We start from the raw sequence: 20749 nt of genomic DNA, 5'->3' as shown, positions 1-20749 counted from the left end.
AGCATTGTATATTTCCAATTTTCCATGTTTTGTCATTTTAAGTTTTGTTTTTTTCCATTTTAATGGATCTGATAGAGATTTTATTTGCATTTCTTTGAGTATACAAAAAAGTTAATATCCTTTGGAGGGCAGGAACTATTCTGATTTCTGTCTAGCACCCAGGACTGAGCCTTATAGATAGTATATTGGTTGAATAGAATGTGTTGACTATTATTGAAGTTGACAACTTTTTCAAGTGAATATTTATGTGTCAACAGGTATGGAGGGAAGATCACTGAATTTGAAGTCAAAAGATTTTGATTTGAATCCTTACTTTGATATGATATTTTCACCTTAGCGCACTAAGAAAGTTTTACCTTATTTTAGCATCAGTTTCTTCATCTGTAAAAGGACTGGGTCAAGCTAGACCATGAGATTATAGATTTAGAGCTGAAGCCCCCTAGACCAACCCCCTCACCTGATAAATAATTTCTAAAGTTCCTTCTAATTCTCAGTGCTATAACAATTTGGTTTTCCTCTTGCGGAAAATTTCTATTTATAGTCTTTGACCATTTGATAGTAAAATATTAAGTAAGTAAGTAGGATATTAAGAAAAACAAATTATCTCTCTGGCAAGTGAATCTTTTTGAGTAAGATATTAAGAAAAATGAATTGTCTCTCTGGCAAATGAATCTTAGCAGAGAAAGAGGAGGTTCTTTGGTCTTTATGATTGTTTTCTTTCCTTTTAAGATCACCTGCCCAGGTGTGTTTCTTCCAGAGAAGAAAGGACTTTTACTCAGTGTCTGCATCCTTGATCAATATAGGGAGACAAAATGCTTTCCTGCTTTGTTCCCCCTTCTGATTCACGAGGTTATGAGATTTGACAAGGTAAAACTATTTTCTCAGCTTGGCATCTCTTTGAGATATTATAATGGGTCACAGTTCACATAAATTAATTCTTTTGATTGTACATGAAAAACCTATATTGATTTGCTTACCATTTCAGGGAGGGGGGAGGAAAGGATAGAATTTGGAACTCAAAACTTTTTAAAAATGTTAAAATATTTTAAACATATAATTGAGGAAAATATTACAAAAAAAATTAAAAATAGTTACTATCACATGGTTGGGGGTGGGGGTAGAGGGGCTGGTTTTGCATTTCAAGTAATCTTATTCAGTTATTGCCACAAGTTACTATTTTCTGTTTCTGGAACTTCTATTACATTTTCCGACTAGAACATGCTTTGTTTTTCTGAATGCACATTGAAGTGTTACAAGTAATTAAATGAATTTATAAAAGCAATTATCCTTAAATGACCTTTTTTAAACCTAGAAAAATTTTTACAGGGTGGTGGGGTAAGGATATCGACAAGTAAGTTATCAAACATCTTGCTGAAAATTGAGAGCCTGAACTGTGAAAGACAGGATTTCTCATTTAGAGAATTCAGGTTCTCATTTATGTAAAACTAAAGCAAGTAAATCTGATTCTATTTCAATGTTAAACCTCTATGTAAAATATTTCTGAACTCCAACTAATAACCTACTGATTTCTAACAGCAGTTGGCAGACTGACCTTAAACTAATAAAGTTCTACTCCAGTGGTTCATCATGGTGTGGAGGTGACCCTTCATTCTCAAAGACTATGCCAGTCTTAAGTGCAAGCTCTGGTTTGAATAGTTTAAACTTTGGGCCTCCCCCTGTACCAGCCCAGAGAGGCTCCACTTGAAAGGTTAGCTGGTCATCATGTGATAGCTTTGTGGCCATAGTAGTTGCTAAAAGGTTGTGCTCTACTGCCATAGAAAGAATACTGATATCACCAACCCCTGAGGTATTGAAACATTATTTCACAGAATAAATCTTCTGGTACAATAGCAAAAGAATGCATAGTCTTCTGCAATTAGTTTTAATGGATTTGAAAATATACTCCGCTGTGGCTTTGGCAAAATCTTTAATTTTGTTTCATACAATATGCTTTTTTTGGGGGAAAGGAGCTATACTTCTTAAATGGGTACCCACTTAAATATCCCAGAAAGGGATAATCAATGAAGCCTTTTTTGCTGTGAGGCAAAAATATGATTTTCTGCAGGAGAACTGGCCATCATATTTGATATTTTCACAGCGACTTTGGTAAATTGAAGAAATGGCCAGAAACAATGCAAGTGTAGTCTGTGTGAGACTCAAAATCCCAAGGTGAAGGATTTCTTTTGTGCAAGCACAGTAGGGAATGATAGACTCGGTTAGGAAAATCAAATTTAAATGGACTGGAAATTATAACTGTCTTTGGAAAGTATTGAAGTTCAAGTTAATACGTTGTCAAAGCAGCTCTATGACCAAGGACCTACTGTGGGGACAGAATTCTGGGGCTTCTCTGTTAGATCGAACTCCATTCTCTTGGGTTTGTGGGCTGCTGAATTTTCTCCCTTGGCTTAGACTCTGTATTTGTATATATTTCATTTTGTTTATTGCTTTTTGTCTTTTGTTTCTTTTAAAAAATTTTTAAAGATCGTTGTATTCCTCTTAGTCTTCTTGTTGCTTCGTGTTTCCTGTCTCTTTTCTTATTTGTATGTAGGTTTTAATATGTTTATATTCCATCTCTTATTTTGATCATTCTTTCTCCATCTGTTTGAGCTCTGGATTTGGAGGGGGGAAAAGAATGATTACATTAAAAAAGGGGGGCAGCTAGGTGGCACAGTGGTTAGAGCACTGGTCCTGGAGTCAGAGGACCTGAGTTCAAATCCAGTCTCACACACTTACTGTGTGACCGTGGGTGAGTCACTTGACCCCAATTACCTCCTAGCCCCCTAAAAAAGAATGATTGCTTTACGAGAGAGAGAGAGAGAGAGAGAGAGAGAGAGAGAGAGAGAGAGAGAGAGAGATAGAACAGGGAACAGGGTTCAAGTTCTGTCTCTACTTTTTACTGGCCATGCGACCTTGGGCAAGTTACTTTATTCTCAGAGCCTCAGTTTCCTCATCTGCAAAATGGGAAAGACATCACGCAGAATTGTTGTGAGATTTAGAAAATAATAATGTATTTAAAGTAATTTATAAAACTTTAAGCACTATATAAATATTAGTTATTATTCTTATTTCCCATAATAATTTTTTTGTTTACCTACCCCACAATCAAAAGATATGCTTCTATGTATTTTCCTCTCTCTGTTGGGTAGATGATTGCTTTTATGTTGAAATAATTAATCAGAAGTAAACTCCAATTTCTGAAAGAGGATTAGACCAGGGCCCTACAAATGTGTAGACACTTGCAAAAAGTATTCATGACATTCTTGGACTAAAAGAATCTCAGCCCAGAGATTCTATGACTATAGCTTCAGTGTTTGTTTTTAAGCTAAAAGCTAAAAAATTAGTTATGTTTATAATAGAAGAAAAAACTCCTTAATGTATTTTTAAAAGGAAGAGTCAGGAACATTTAGGATACATCTTTGAGTCTTTCAGACTTTTCTCCAAAATATAGAATTATCATTGGTAGCATTATCAGAGATCGAATGCTAGGTAGATGCTCTGACCCGTTATGATGTTTCTTATTTTGAATTGGTTTATATTTGGGCCTGTTTGTTAAGGTATGGGGAGTGAAATGCCATATTAGTATTTTCTACATGTTAATTTCCCTCACTAAAACTGGCTTGTGTAAAATTTGAATGTAACCTACAATTGTTGTTATTTTTCAGGATATGTCAGCATTTTTACATTTCTGAAAGATTTTAAGAGTTTTAGCCAATATTTAGTGATAAGCTATATTCATACCAATAATTTTCTGAGATAAAGGCATTGAAGTAGATCTGTAGGTAGATACTTTTAGAATATTCAGTTGCCACTTAATAAGTTAAGTTTTTCCTAAGTATGATGGAAGAACTTATCTAATTTGAGTGGGAAAATAATAACTAAATAATTCATCTGTTCTCAACACACTTATGCAAAATAATCCTTATTGTGAAAATAAACAAATTCTCTTATACAACAGCTAACAGTAGGCTTACAAGATGCTATCTTGGGCCCTTGGATACATTTATTTCTGTTTATTTGGATGTTAATCCTGTTACTTGTGTTGTCAAGCTTCTGAGAGATGGATTTAAAGAACAAAATGTACCTGATTAAATCGAATAAAGAATAAGGAGTGGTGGGAAGAGTTGAAGCTGTGATGATCATAGTGGGTAATGATTTTTCATTTAAGCAGAGTACATAGTACCACACCTCAATTCCAGGTAACAGATTTGAAATTCTTCCCAGTTTTGGATTAATTTGTTGCATAATAGTACTCAAAGCCAAGTAGCAGATTTTGAAATTCTTGGTTTTGGATTCATTTGTTAAATAATAGTAATTGCTGGCCCAGTAGTAAAAGGAATTTTCTCAAACATCATTCAACTAGGAGGTGTGAAATGTAGATGATATATGCATGTAGTTATTTTCAAGGTTCCCCCCCCAAAACCAATTTTATATTTTTAACAGAAAACTTTGTAGTCCTTTTATAAGAGTTCTAAAGACATGAATAGTCAGCAGTTGAACTCAATGTATAATGAATGAAAAATACCTTTAAAATTTTAATAAAAAATGTGATGATTTTTTTTTCAAAATTCTGAATAAGTTCTCTTTGAAATACAAGACTATTTTAGGAGACAGTTGTGTCTCAGCTTTCTTTCAAGGCTTTCAATTTGGTTTTCCTTTCACAGTTCAGGTCTTTTTGATCAACTGTCTCATAAAATTGTTTTTCCTCAATTTTTTTCTAAATAAGACAGAAGGAACTCTTCTGTACCTTTGGATCTTTTATAAAAAATTCTTCATGTTTTCTACTTTATGCGGAGGTGAACCTCTGTGTTTGGCGAGACATGATAATAAAATGATCTTGCGAACATTCGTATATAACATTTGGGCTGTATATATATTTGCAAAGACACAGAATGCAATTTCCCAGACTATACAGATTAAGAAATCCATCACCCACATTTTCTTAAACTATTCACATCACTAAGACAGAGGTGAATTTGGGGTTTTGAATAATTAGTTATTACTTTAGTCTATACCTCACTCTGCACTTATAGCAACGTCACAATGGTAGCATTAAATAACATTATTTGACTAGATTCTCTTTCTTAAATAGATGATAAAGTTAAAGGATTAGATATATACCAGCCAAACACCAAAACCTTCCCATTGGGTAAATTGGGCGATGTATTCAGATTATTCTTAAATAAGTTTCCAAATGCTTCATAGCACAAATGTAAATTTTTTTCCCCTGGAGGTAGACATTGTACTATATGGGAACAACTTAAGAGGGTTACTGTGATAATCAAATGAAATAATATCTACATAGTGCTTTGTGAACTTTAAATGTCAGCAGTTTTTGTTATTATCATTGCTAACCTGATTTTCTGGCTGTAGGGTTACTAGTAATGGACATAGGTAAGACTTTTAAAAAAAGCCTTTTCCTTTGTTTTTAAGCTTACTGAGTTGCATGGAAAAAAACAATCAGAGGAATCAATACTATTTATCGAATACCTACTGTAAGCAGAACACTTTTTTAGATACTCTAATGAGGCTGTTGATTGGATGCAACTATATTTTTGTATCTGGTCCTGAGCTGGATAGTTTTGTCCCTTAAAAAGTAAGATTAGACCAAGTTGAATTTTTAAAAGTGTATGTTAGACTCAATTATCTAGTTCAGGCTTTCTTGACTGGAACCAACGCAATGATCCCTATAATAAAGTGAAGATTTCAAAAGTAGACACAACTTCAAAACCTAGCTGTACTCACAGTGGTCTATTATTGCTTTTTGAATAATAAGATCTATAGTTCTCTAATACAGATTTTACTTATTTGGAAGATTGCAATCTAATTTCTATGAGTACTTGACCATGAACACGTTCTGTTTTTCTCTGTAGATATTTTTAAATGCACTCGATCCAGCTGCTGTAGCGGAGCTTCTAGAAAGTACGTACTATTAAAAATTATCAAGAAAGTGTGTGTAAATTTATGAATGTGAAGTTTTTCTAATGTATGAATAACTACTGTCTAAAAGGAGCTTTATCTTATATTTCTATTCAAAGCTGTGGGTATAAAATCTGGCTCTCATTTTTGGGTTTCTTTTACAGAACTCTTTGTAAAAGAGGAAATATTAATTCACTGGAATGAGAAGATTCTCCATCACATTCTTAGGCTATTTTTGCCTTAATTTTTTGGAGGCAGAGTTACTAATTGGTCCCTTTCCTCCTCTATCTAGGGATGCAATCTGGAATTTGCAGGTGACCCATTTAATAGATGTTTTCTGCTTTAGGACAGAAGGTGGCAGGAGAATATAGACATAGGGTGGGAAACAGGACAAGGAAGGCTAAAACCAGGCAGGAAAGAAGCAAGGTAAAAGAGTAGGTATGGGAATAGTGTAGGCCCTTGGAAATACTGAGAAATTTGTGAGTGAGATGGAGTTGGGGGTCCAGAGTCAGATGAGAAGTATGGAGGAGGGGCATATACAGATGATATAGGTTAGAAAGAAGCTATAGAATGGAACCACGGAAGAAGTTAGGAAACAAGTTCAGGTGATGAAGGGTAAGGCAAGACTTTACACCAAAGGCCAGCCAATCAGGCAGGCAAGCAAGAATCAGAAAATCCAGAAAAGTCAGAGGAGAAGGCAAATCATGTTCAGATGCCCAGATACATAGTCCAAGTAATAGTACCGGAATCCAGATGACAAGCAAAGAACAGTAAGAGCAAGGAGACTAATTCTGAGGCAAACTCTTTCCCGGTTAGAAGTTTCATATGAATTTCCTGATGGCTCGGAAACCATTCCTAGGGCTTAGCCAAGATAAGATCTACTGTGAAAAAAGTTGCATTTGACTGGAGGGAAATGTGGGACTGAAAAATAAGGGCTGATTCTGATAGATATTGTAAAGACAACTGGAAATAATGGGCCAATGTTAATGTATCGAGTTTGTCTTTTAAACATTGCCTAAAAATCAAGTGTCTACTCTGCCTCAGTCCCCTCCCCTTCCCCCAATTAATTATTGTCCTCTTTTGTGGCTTTCTGGAAGTCTTTAAACTTGGGACAAGAATTCATTAAGTCTTTTTCAACAATGTGTTTTGAAAAAAATAGACTGTATGTTTTTGAAAATATTATTGTCTTCCCTTATCCACAAAGTCAGGCCACCAAAAGCCATGGCTCTGGAGCCTCTCTGAATTAAGGTGAGAAAGAAGGAGATTAAGTTGGTTCCTGGAAGCAGTAGTTAAGGAGGATTGGGAAAAATTGTCAGTACTGTAATGGAGTTCTTCCTCCTTCCTCCATTTCCCAAAAGAAAGAGAGGCTGATCAGACATATGGAACTTAGATTCTGCCTGGATTTATGTTGGGCCCAGTTCTGAAGTATAAGGTCAAAGACAATTCAGTAAGTGCTTGATAATTTTTTGTTGAGTTGAATTAAAGAGACCAAATGACCCCAGCACACTTAGGAATTTTAGAATCATAAAACCTGAGAGTTAGAAGGGATCTTAAAGGCCGCCTAGTCCAATTCATGCCTTATTATGCACCTGACAGGTTTTTATTCAGCTACGCATGAAGACCTCCAGTAATGGGGACCCTATAGGATGTTCAGGGTTGGAAAAGTTTTTAAAGATCTCTTTACCCAACTCCCAGGATGTATAGGTGTTCAAGGAGGACTAGCACCTCTGGTGGGAGGGCTTGCCAAGCCTTTTTCAGGGCTGTTCATCTACCTTTGGTGTCCACCTAATTCACCCAACTCTCACCTGTGGCTCCAAGAACCTGTAGCATGTGCAGCAGTTATACCCCAGTAAAACTGTCTCAGCAGATGGGCCAATTCAGGTTGAGGATTAACAGACAGGCCTCAAGCCAGTTGATGAGTTAGGGGGATGTCTCCCCTAAGCATGTGAACTTCCTCTGGCGGAATGGGTGGAAGAGAACAATTTGTTCCAATGGCCATGAAGGTGACTGAAGCAGGTGTGGTGGGGCACTTAGAGCTTGGTCAGACATTGAAGATGCCAAGGTCATCCACTGCATCCTGGGCCGTCAGCAGTCATCTTGATTTTTGTCTTGCTACTGGACTTTGATGACTCTGGAAGGAAGAGTGAGGCTGACGACTTTGTGGAACTCTGCCTCACTTAAATCCAGTTCATGCACCCATCAAGACATCATCCTGTGATGTCATTGGTCCTCTTCAAAAATGAAGGACAAATCACCACCACCACAACAACCCAATTCCCTCATTTTGAAGTTGAGGAAGCCTACCTGCAGCCTACCTCCTCCAACCTACCATACCAGTTTTATTTTGTACCACTTCTCTTTGTATATTCTAAGTTCCACTTAAATTAGGTGACTATTTATTCCTTGACCTTATGCTGTCCTCTCCCAGGGAATCAGCATGGCATACTAAGTTTGGAGAGCTGAACTTGGAGTCACTGGATCTGATTGAATTCTAGCTCTGCTACTTATTACCTGTGTGACCCTGGACAAGTCAACTTAAAAATTCTGGGCCTCAGTTTCTTCATTTGTAAAATAGTTTGGACTAGATGGCCTATGAGATTCCTTCTAGCTCTGGACCTATAATCAAGCCTCCATACATTTTCAGAGACTATCCCACATTTCTGGAACTTAGGTCCTTCTCATCTCTTAGATGTTGTAATCTTTTATTTTTCAAGGTATGCCTCAGGCCACCTCCCCCATAAAGCTTTTCCTTATTCTATCAGCTGGCATACTTAGTTTTATAGATTTGATGTTTCTCCTTTTAGATTGTAAGCTTCTTGAAGGCAGCGAAAGGAGGTGGTGGTGGTGGTGATGATGAACAGGGATAGTTCCAGTTGTTTCTTCTTCAGTATATCCCTAAGGCCTTGAAAAATGCATTGCACAAAATAGTCATCTAATAAATCTTTTTTCAATTGAATTAGGATGTTAGTTGACTTGCCAAAAGTCATGTAGCTAGTTAATGGCAAAGGTAGGGCTAAAATTCTGAGCTGTCTGGATTCTGAACCTTAATTCTGTACTTATTTGTTACATGAACAGCTTGAGCTGGACAAGTCCCTTTCTTTAAAAGTACAGTCAGCAAAGGATCTGTTGAAAGCCATTTAGGTGGCAAATCAACAAAAACTTGTTGATTCCTTTGCTCTGGGCTAGGTACCCTGGAAGATACAGAGAAGAGAAGACAGGAATCTTCCCTTGAGGAGTTCACTATTTTGTTAGGGGAGATAAGAGCTATGCTCTTAAGCTCATAGGATTTACAGTAGAAGAGACCTTGGGGATCACCTAGAGAACCAGAGATTTTTAACCTAGATTCCATGAACTTTAAAAAAAAACCAACCTGTATTTTGGGGGCAGCTAGTGGTGCAGTGAGTAGAGCACTGGCTGTGGAGTCAGGAGGACCTGAATTCAAATCCGGCCTCAGACACTTGACACACTTACTAGCTGTGTGACCTTGGGCAAATCACTTAACCCCAATTGCCCTGCCCCCCCCAAACCCCCTACATTTTAATATAAATGGTTTCCTGTAGGTCATATGTGTTTTTTTAAATTATTTTGAGAAAGGGATCCATAGCCTTCACTGGACTTCTAAAGGGGCCCATGACACACAAAAAGATAAAGAATTCTTCATACTGCTGCTGCTGCTACTACTACTACTACTACTACTACTACTACTACTACTACTAGCTATCACTTTACATGTGGTATCTTACTTGATCCTCACAATAACCCTGTGAGGCAAGTACTATTATTATCTTCATCTTACAGATGCAGAAATGGAGGCACAGAGGGGTTGAGTGACTTGCTCAGGGTCACACAGCTAATAAGTGTCTGAGGCAAGAGTTGAATTCAAATCCTCCTGAGTCTAAGGCCAACACTGTCCACTGCGCCACTTAGCCACCTCCAATCCCATTATCTTACATATAAAGAAACAGGTCCAGAGAAGTGAAGAACTTGTCCAAGGCCGCCAACTGGTTCAAGTATCAGGAACAAGGCCTAGATTCAAACCAAGGTCTTGTGGCTACAAATGGGATAAGTACCAATGGGCATCTAGACAGGAAGGACTGCATTCTGATAAGGAAGAGATCACTTCCATTGCATAGAGAGAGGTCTTCATGGAAAAGGTGGTATTAAATTGAACCTTGAAGGATAGGTAGCTTAATCTTGTCCCTCAAATATCTCCCTTATCTTTTGTCAATATAGCAGAACATTACTACAGGAGAGTAGTATGGTAGAAAAAGTCCAGAGCTCCAGAGCTTGGCTTCAGAGTTGAACCGTGACTCTACTACTAATTACTTTTGAGCTCTTAGACAAGTTATTTAACCTCTGTGGGCGTCAGTTTCTTCATCTGTAAAACAAGAATGTCGGACTAAACCGTGGGCCCTTAACCTGGTGTCTGCGAACTTTCTTTTTAAAAATATTTTGAAAACTGCATCTCATTGTAGTTGGTTTCCTTGTAATCCTATAACATTTACAAACTTTATTCTGAGAAGGGGTACATGGGTTTCACTAGACTGTCAAAAGGGTCCAGGACACAAAAGCATCTAAAAATCTCTAGTTTAGATGATCTCTGTATTCCCTCCTAGCTCTAAATACATGATCAAATGATTTAAAAATATGCACTTATATAAGATGCTTTTATTGGCTTATAATGGGACAATTTCTCTTCATCCTGTCCATTTTTAAAAGTACTTTTCTAATAGTCTTTGTCAAAAACCCACTTTCTGCAAATACAATTCTAATTTTATATCTAGTTTGTGTATTTAGACAAATAGCAATACTTTTAGAAAGCCAGAATCATCCTGTGGCAATGGGGAAAAAAGGTTTTGCATTAAAATTTTAAGAGAAATTCAGTTCAACACACATTCATTAAGTATCTGCTCTATGCAAGGCCAACCTAGGTAACAGAGGGCTGGAAGTCAGGAGAATCTGTCAGATTTAAGGCTGCTTCTGACATATACTGGCTATATGACCTGGTCAGGTCACTTAAACTTTCAGTAGCCCAGGCAATTCCCTAAAACTAAAAGTTACAGAAGATTACCAGCATCAGTAGAGGATGTTTCCACACGGGGACTTCCCCACACAAACTAAACCACAATTTTAAATATAGGCCCTGTCCCTTATAAAGTCTGTGACCTTGGATAAGTTATTTCTTATCTCTGTGACCTTGAGCAAGTCACTTAATTCCCTGAACCTCAGTTTCCTTATCAGTAAAACGAGGGTTAGACTGGATGGCCACTGAAGTCCCTTCTAGCTCTGGATCTATGAACTTTTGATAGATTGATTAACTTTTCCTCTCTTGAGGCTCAATTTCCTCATTTGTAAAATGAGGTGCTGGAACTAAATCCTATGAACTCCTGTAAGTAATAAAAATAAAAAAGGGCCTTAAATACCAGGTTGAGAAGTTTGCAGTTAACTCGAAAGGCAAAGGAGTTTTCAAGCAGTGGGGTGAGATATCTCTGTCTTAGAATGATTATTTTGGTACCTTTATAAAAGATGGATTGGGGAGAAGAGAGATTACAGGCAAGCAGACTGGTTAGGAGGATATTTTAGCAATCCAAAGGGAGATGAAGTTTGCTGGTGGAAATGGAGGGTGAGAGAAGGCGGTACAGCGTTGAGATGCAAATGAGAGAGATGTGAAGGAAAAGGATGATGCTTGAATATCATATAATGATGGTTTTGAGAGGTAAAATTTTCTTTCCTTATATAATTTAGTAGTTTTATCCTTGAATATCTAGACCACCACTCTAATATTTTGTCAATTCTTGTCCCTTGATTTATTGGGTTCTGCAAGTCCCTGAGTTTAAAAAGGGTGCCAGTATTTCAAAATAATGTCTGGTCCAATGATGTGGGGTATTTTTTTGGTGCTGTTGGTGGAGGGGGAGAAGGAACTTTTTTGTTATGGTTATAATTTTAAATATTTAAAGTATGATAAATTATGTCAGATTTGAACTTATCAGTTACTGAAGTATTCCGGTTCTGTCTAACTTTCTGAAGTATTGTGATGTTATTTTTTTTCTTACAGCTTATACAATCAGGTTTGAACTAATACAGCTAATACCTCCAGGTAACATGATAACAAATATTTTTCTAAATATGCTTATTTTATCTTTAAAAAGATTTTGTTGACCTGAGTTTTGAATCATTATTTTAAAATTGTGAGTATCCATACATATATATGTGTATCTGTGTTTATATATATATGCATATATATACATATATATACATAATTTTTTTACAACCCTGCCAAATTATCCCAATCTTATAATTATGGGATTGATTGCATGAGCACACTAGTTTAATGTTTAGTTTTAATTTTTGGTTATTTGTATTTTTAATCAAATTTTATCTACCCACTTTCCAGTTATTATTATTATTTTTAGTCTGGTTTACTTTCTTTCAGGTCCTTGTCAGATTGTAAGCTTGAGGATTGTTTGATTTTTGTATTTCTGATGCCTAGCAGAATACCTTATACACAGAAGGTTTTTAATGCTTGTTGTATTGAATTCTTGAGCTGTAGTCATGCTCTTATTTGTAATCCCATGCGTGGGTTTGCCTATATGTGCTTACCTCGAAAAGAAAGAAAGAATCCAGTAACCAAACCTGTCTCTTTAGTCAGACACAGAATGGGAGAATTTTTTAGTTAGGAGGCTCTTTAGAAGTCACCTTTTCCAACTCTCTGATTTTACAGATGAGAAAATTAAACCCCAAATTGGCAAAGTGACTGGTCCAAGATCACAAAATAAATAAAGTGGCAGAGCCAGGACAAAAAAACAGATTTCTGTACTCTAGATTTGGAGTCCACAACCACCATGTCTGTTCACTTAGATTTCTTTTCATTGGGAAGTGATGAAGTTCGATTAGTCAATCAGTCAACCAGAAAGCACTTATTAAGCAACTATGATGTACCAGGCACTGAGCTAGGTGATGACTGTACAAAGATAAAAACAAAGCAGCTTCTGCCCTTTATTTTTTCCCTTAAAAATAATTATACTTTAATATTCATTTAAAAAATTTTGAGTTCCAAATTCTCTCCCTCTCTCCCACTCCTTCCAACCTTTGAAAAGGCAAGCAACATAAGTTATACATGTGAAGTCATGTAAAAATATATTTCCATATTAGCCATGCTGCAAAAAAGGCAAGAAAAATAAAGTGAAAAAAGTATGCTTCAATCTGCACTCAGATTTCATTAGTTCTCTCTCTGGAGGTGGATAGCATTTTTCATCATGAGTTCTTTGAAACTGTCTTAGATCACTGCATTGATCATAGTAGCCAAGTCAAACAGTTGATCATTGTACAAAGTTTCTGTTACTGTGTACAGTGTTCTGGTTTTGCTTACTTTGCTTTGCATTAGTTCATATAAGTCTTCTCAGGTTTTTCTGAAAACATTCTGTTTGTCATTTCTTATAGCACAATAGTATTCCGTCATAATCCTAAACTATGACATGTTCAGCCATTCTTCATTTGATGGGCATCACCTCAGTTTCTAATTCTTTGCCACCACAAAAGAGCTACTGTAAATATTTTTGTATGTCTGGGACTTTTTCTTTTTACTTTGATCTCTTTGGGATATAGACCTAGTAGTGATATTGTTGGGTTAAATATGGAGTTTTATAACCCTTTGGACATAACTACAAATTGTTCTCTAGAATGGTTGGACCAGTTCATAACTCTACCAGTAGTGCATTTGTGTACATATTTTTTCCAAATTCTTTCCAGCATTTGTTATTTTCTGTCATGTTAGCCAATCTAATAGGTATAAGGTGGTACTTTAGAGTTATTTTAACTTGCATTTCTCTAACTTGTAGTTATTTAGAGCATTTTTCATATGATTATTGATACCTTTGATTTCTTCTTCTGACCCTTTTTCAGTTGGGGGAATGGCTCTTATTTTTATTGGCTCAGTTCTCTATATATTTGAGAAATGAGGCCTTTATCAGAGGAACTTGCTGCAAATTACCCCCGTCCCCAGTTTCCTATTTTCCTTCTAATTGTGGCTGCATTGGTTTTGTTGGTGCAAAACCTTTTTAATTTCGTTTAATCAAGATTATCAATTTTACTTCCTGTCATTCTCTCTGTCTTTTCTTTGGTCATAAACTCTTCCCTGATCCATAGATCTGACAGGTAAATTTTTCTATGCTTCCCTAATTTGCTTATTGTATCACACTTTAATGTCCAAATCATGTACCCATTTTGACCTTATCTTGGTATACAGTGTGAAATGTTGGTCTATACCTAGTTTCTGCCAAACTGCTTTCTAGACTTCCCAGCAATTTTTGTCAAGTAATGAGCTTTTGCCCCCAAAACTTGGCTCTTTGAGTTTATCAAATACTATATTATTATATTTGTTTACTACTGCATATTGTGTACCTAACCTATTCCACTGATCCACTACTCTATTTCTTAGCCAGTACCAGATTGTTTTGATAATTACTACTTTGAGATATAGTTTGAAATCTTGTACTGCTAGGCTGAATTTTTTTCTTTGATTCACTTGATATTCTTGACATTTTGTTCTTCCAGATGAATTTTGTTATTATTTTTTCAGGCTCCACAAAATAATTCTTTGGTAGTTTGATTGGCATAGTAATGAATAAACAAATTGCTTTATATAGAATTGTCATTTTTATTATATTGGCTCACTTTATATGTGAGGAATTAATATTTCTGCAATTATTTAGATCTGTTACTATTTGTGTAAAGTGTTTTTAAATTGTGTTCATATAGTTACTGGGGGGAGGCGGAGCCAAGATGGCGGCTGGTAAGCAGGGACTAGAGTGAGCTCCATATAGTTACTGGGTTTGTTTTGGCAGGTAGACTCCTAAGTAGTTTATATTGTATGCAGCTACTTTATTTTATTTTAAAAAAAATTTATTATTTCTTTATTTTTAGCATCTACTTAAAAAATCTTGAGTTCAAATTCTCTCATCATTGAGAAGGTAAAAAATGTCATATCAGTTGTACATGTGAAATCTCACAAAACATATTTCCATATTAGCCATGTTGAGAAAAAGCTAGAAAAATAAAGTGGAAAAAATAGGCTTCAATTGTCATGGGTCATTACGCTAATCAGAACAGTCAAGTCATTCATGGTTAATCATCATGCAAAATTGCTATCACCGTGTACTTCTGGTTCTGCTCACCTCACTCTGCATCAGATCATATATGTCTTCCTAGGTTTTTATGAAACCATCTTGTTCATCATTTCTTATAGCACAGTAGTTTTCCATCACAATCATATACCACACCTTGTTCAGCCATTCCCCAGTTGATGGGCATCCCCTCAACTTCCAATTCTTTGTTACAACAAAAAGAGCTGCTGTAAATATTTTTGTACATATATTGGTTCTTTTCCCTTTTCTTTGATTTCATTGGGATACAGACCCAGTAATGGGGTTGCTGGGTCAAATAGTATGCATGGTTTTATAGCCCTTTGGGCATAGTTCCAGATTGCCCTCCATAATGATTGGGCCAGTGCATAACTCTTTGACCAGCAGTGCATTAGTGTCCCGACTTTTTCACTTCTCCTCCAACTTTTGTCATTTTCCTTTTCTGTCCTATTAGCCAATTTGATAGGAATGAGGTGATACCTCAGAGCTGTTTTAATTTGCATTTCTTTAATCAATAGTGATTTAGAGCATCTTTTTTTTATGACTACAGATAGCTTTGATTTCTTCTTCTGAAACCTGCCTGTCTTATTGCCAATAGCTAGCATTTCTAGTCCAATATTGAATAGTAGTGGTGATAATGAACATTCTTGCATCACCTCTGATCTTATCAGGTAGGCTTTTAGTTTATCCCCACTACGGATGATGCTTGCTCTTGGTTTTAGATAGGTACTACTTATCATTTTAAGAAAGGCTCCATTTGGTTTTCAACATTCGCTTCCATAAGTTTTAAATTTTCTCCCTCTCCCTCCCATCCCCCTCCCCAAGATGGCATGCAATCTGATATAGGCTCAACATATACATTCCTCTTAAACATATTTTCACTTTAGTCATGTTGTGGAAGTGAATGTTGAAAACTAAAAATAAATAAATAAACTTAAAAAAAGAAAAGTTTAAGAGAGAGGAAAAAAAGAAAGTCTCCATTTATTCCTATACTTCCAGTATATTTAATAGGAATTGGCATTGTATTTCATCAAAAACCTTTTCTGAATCTATTGATATAATCAAATAATTTTTGTTATTTTTGTTATTGATATGCTCAGTTATGTTTATTTTTTCCTAATATTGAGCCATCCCTGCATTCCTGGGACAAATCCCACCTGGTCATAGTAGTTAGATATTTGTGATATATTGCTGTAATCTTCTTGTTAGTATTTTATTTAATTTTTTGTATCAATATTCATTAGGAAAATTGGTCTATAGTTTTCTTTCCCCGTGTTTGATCTCCCTAGTTTAGGTATCAAGACCATATTTGTGTCATAGAAGGAATTTCAAAGGACTTCTTTATCTATTTTTTCAGATAGTTTATATAGTATCATAATTAATTGTTCTTTAAATGTTTGGTAGAATTTATCTGTCAACCCATCTGGTCCTGGAGATTTTTTCTTAGGGAGTTCATTGATGGCTTGTTTGATTTTTTTTTCTAAGACAGAGTTTTTAAGTATTTTATTTCTTTTGTTAATGTAGGCAATTTATATTTTTGTAAATATTCATCCATTGCACTTAGCTTGCCATGTAGTTGGGCAAAATCACTCCTACTAATTGCTTTAATTTCATCTTCATTGGTGGTACATTCACCTTTTTTATTTTTTGATACTGGCAATTTGGTTTTCTTCTTTCTTCTTCTTCTTTTTTTTAAATTAACCAAAGGTTTATCTCTTTTATTGTTGTTTTCATAAAACCAGCTCCCAGTTTTATTTGTTATTTCAATGGTTTTTTTAAACTTTCAGTTTTATTAATCTCTCCTTTGATTTTCAGGATTTCAATTTTGGCATTTAATTGGGGAATTTTACTTTGTTCTTTTTCTAGTTGTTCTTTTAGTTGTTTGCCCAGTTCATTGATCTATTGTTTCTTTTTTTTTTATTGCTGTAAGCATTTAGATATATAAAATTTCCCCTACTGCTAATCTCTGCCCTTTAAGGAATTTACATTTTATTGGGTTGGGGAGACAAAATATTAACATTTATATACATACACAATATATACAAAGTAAATTCAAGAACATTTTCTTTTCTTTTTAGCAGAAGTGGAGGTACTATCACCTAGAGGAATCAGGAAAGGCTTCATGTAATCTTATGAACTTCTCTAAGTTCCTATATGTAATTCATATAAGTATATATAAATGTATGTTTATATGTATGTATCTGGCAGATAAATGACAAAGTAGATAGAGCTTCAGGCCTGGAGTCAGGAAGATCTGAGTTAAAATCCTGCTTCAGATACTTAGTAGCTGTGTGACCCTGGACAAGTCACTTAACCTCTATTTTCCTCAGTTTCCTCATCTATAAAATAGGGATAATAATAGTATCAACCTCCCAGGGTTGTGGGAATAAAGTGAAATAATAATTGTAAAGCACTTAGCACAATGTTTGGCACATCGTAAGCACTATATAAATGAGGTGAGTCTTAAAGATGGAGAAAGATTTTTTCAGAGGAAAAAGTGATAAAGCTACAGGTACAGATACACTGGGAGCTGTAGTCACAACCCTCCCACAGGCAACCCTGGTCATTGGGTCATCTTCTTATTAGACTGAAGCAGCAGTGGAATCAGCCCTCTGGGTATCTGAGCAGTCTTTTTAAAGGACTGTATTGCTCACTTCCTGACATGAGGAAGGGGCTAGAAAAGATGCTCTAAAAATTGTCTGCTTCACCTAAGCTAACCCTGGCCAGCTTATTTATGGCAGGTGGGATCCTACGCTGTGGTTGAAACACAAAAAATGTCCAAAAACTTTCGCAAAGATGATTACATTTACCCTGTACATGGAACGTGCACATGCTTATGGATAGCATGAAATTCAGTGGACCTGAAAGACGAATGGCTTTTGTTGTGAGATAACTTTGCAGGTATCTCATCCAAATAGCAGCCCTGAGTAAAACAGGAATGGAAAATGAAGGCCAGCTTACTGAAGGCAGAGCTGTATATATGTTTTTCTGGGGTGGCTGTTGTGATGGGGAAGGCCATGAAGCTGGCATAGATTTCTTAATCAGAACTTAATCTAGTCAAGAAACTTGTATGCTTCCCAAAAGGAGTGAAGACAGACTCATGGGGATGTAATTGCCACTTCCAGGAAAGTGCCATGTCACTATCATCCGTGTTTATGCTCCCACTATGACGAACCCTGATGAGGTCAAAGAAGAATTTTATGAAGACCTGAAGACCCCTCTCATCAGTGTGCTGAAAGAGGACAAGCATGTAACTGTGGGTGACTTTAATACGAGAGTAGGCACAGACTATCAGATTTGACAGGGAAGCCTTGGTAGGGATAGAGTTAGAAACAACAATGGTGGTGGTCACTTACTACTGATGAGTTGTGTGTTTTGTGACCTTCCCATCACCAACCCTATCTTCCATTTACCTAAATTTAATAAAACTTTGCAGCAACATTGGCATTTAATAGACTATGTCAATGTAAGGAGAAAAGACAGAACGTGAGAGTGATAAACATGATGTGTGGTGCAAAGTGCTTGACTGATCAGACTTATCCTCTCCAAGCTAAACATTCTCATTGAACAAAATCAGTGGCCCCAAGACAAGACAACTACCAGAAGACTTAATGTCAACAGGTTAGAACATTTCTCTGTTTATAAACAGTTTGTTGCTAACTTGGAGGGAAAGCTGAGCCAACATATAGCAACAATGGAGCAGAAAAGGAGTGGGCAGCTTTCAGAGATTTGATGTGCAGCACTGCATTTACTCAGCTGGGCCAAAACGCTTGCAAACATCAAGACTGGCTTGATGAAAATGATGGAGAAATTCAGAACTGCGAAGTGAAAAATGGGAACTCCACAGGTTTTACCAGCAGGATAGTTTATTTGTCTCTAAGAAGGCAGCATTTTAACTCCATCAAAAATAAAGTGCCAAGTGAGGCTTAGAGAGATGCAGAATTCTTGGCTCAGTGAGAAGGCGAATGAAATTCAGTTTTACACTGATAGTAACAATCCAAAGTGCTTTTATCATGCCATGAAGGCTGTTTATGGGCCAAAGACCTATGTTGTATCTCTGCTCCTCAGTGCAGATGGAGTCATGTTGATTAGTGATAAGGACATGATCCTGGAGAGGTGGGCTGAACACTTCCATAGCATTCTCAACAGACCACCATCAACCAATGCTGAAGCCACTGACCATATACCTCAGGTGGAAGTCAATCCCTTTCTAGCCAAACTACCAACTGAGGAAGAGGTTTTGAATACCCTTAAGCTCCTGTCTTGTGGCAAAGTGCCTGGTGTTGATTCTATTGTGGTTGAGATTTTCAAAGCAGGGAGTCTGCTATTCATACAAAAGCTGACTGAAATCTTCTGGCTTACATGGCAAGAGGAGGCTATCCCCCAGGAATTCAGGGATGCCTCCATTGTACAGCTCTATAAAGGAAAAGGCAATAGGCTGTCCTGTGACAATCACAACCACAGTTTCTTTCTTGAGTTGATAATGGTCATTCTATTAAACAGAATTATTAGGTATTTCATAGTTGTTGTTATGGCTTCTCCTCCTCCTCCTTTTCCTCTTCCTCCTCCTCCTTTTCTTTCTCTTCCTTTCCCTCTTCCTGCTTCTCCTTTTCCTCCTTTCCTCCTCCTTTGAGTTGCTGCCATCTGCTGGAGCTAGCATCAAAAAAGTGCTATTTTTGAAGGGAGTATTAGTGCTCTTTTGAGAGATTTCTCTTGCCAACATGGTCAAGGGTCAAACAATATATTTTCTCTTGTTAAGTCACCACTGGGCAACACACAGAAGAACCAATGAAGCAACTACTAAGTCCTTTTTTTCTTTTTAAAAATTTTGCTAGGTATTCCTCTCCTTACTTCTAGCTGGTTTAAGAGGAATACATTCTTTTCTACTCTTGTCTTGCCCCTGGGAGCTAGATCCTGCTACAAAGATTCATACAAGGTCCATACAAATTACCTTGAAGCTTTCATAAGCCTCTCTGACATGCTTAGTATGAGTCGATGGGGGCCTGGAAGAGCTAATGAACTTTGTTCTCTATTTCTGTTACTAAAGTAAAAGTCCCTGGTTCTCTTATGCAGATAAACACTGCTCCACTTCCCTATAAGACTTGAAAACAGTAAAGCAAAACAATGGGAAACAAGTGTTTACAAATGAATGCACAAACTATGGTGTACTTCTCTTCCTTGCCTTGTTATAAAAGAGGCATGCTATGTGCTTTAACTTTAACATGATATTATCTATGCAGTCTATTTTATTTACCCTGAGTATTTTTTGCTCTTTATTATTGTCTTCATTTATAGTGCGTCATTGGGTTAGTGCATGCATTGCTCTTTTAGATCTGCTTTCTTTACTTTGCATCATTTCATATGGTTTTTCCATGTTGCTTTGAATTTTTTTCTAGAATTTATATAGAACTTTAAGGCTTGCAAGCACTTTATGAATGTTATCTCATTTTCACAATGACACTGAGAGGTAAGTGCCATTACCCTCATTTTGTAGATGAGAAAACCGAGGCATATAGAAGTTCAGTGACTTGCCCAGGATCATACAGCAAATTTCTGAGGCAAGATTTGAACTTGGATCTTCTGGACTTCAGGTTCAGCAGTCTATCCACTGTACCACTTAGCTTCCACATTTTTTAATTCCTCAGGATGCAGTATTACTTATTTCACTATATTTACACATCACAGTTTATTTA

The 20749-nt window shown here is 36.4% G+C and overlaps 1 protein-coding gene across 1 annotated transcript in view; it reads left to right on the top strand.

Moving 5' to 3' along the window:
• SPATA6L (spermatogenesis associated 6 like) overlaps positions 1-20749 on the top strand; it is an 84252-nt gene that overhangs the window by 6512 nt on the left and 56991 nt on the right. The window contains exons 2-4 of the mRNA XM_036739414.1: positions 730-867; positions 5871-5919; positions 11972-12013. Coding sequence (XP_036595309.1) covers positions 730-867; positions 5871-5919; positions 11972-12013 — 229 coding nt within the window. The remainder of the gene's footprint in view (positions 1-729; positions 868-5870; positions 5920-11971; positions 12014-20749) is intronic.

Source organism: Trichosurus vulpecula, chromosome 9 (assembly GCF_011100635.1).
Source record: "Trichosurus vulpecula isolate mTriVul1 chromosome 9, mTriVul1.pri, whole genome shotgun sequence".
Taxonomy (NCBI): Eukaryota; Metazoa; Chordata; class Mammalia; order Diprotodontia; family Phalangeridae; genus Trichosurus; species Trichosurus vulpecula.
The sequence above is the reverse complement of the archived record's forward strand: the minus strand, read 5'-3'. Positions and strand labels throughout refer to the sequence as shown.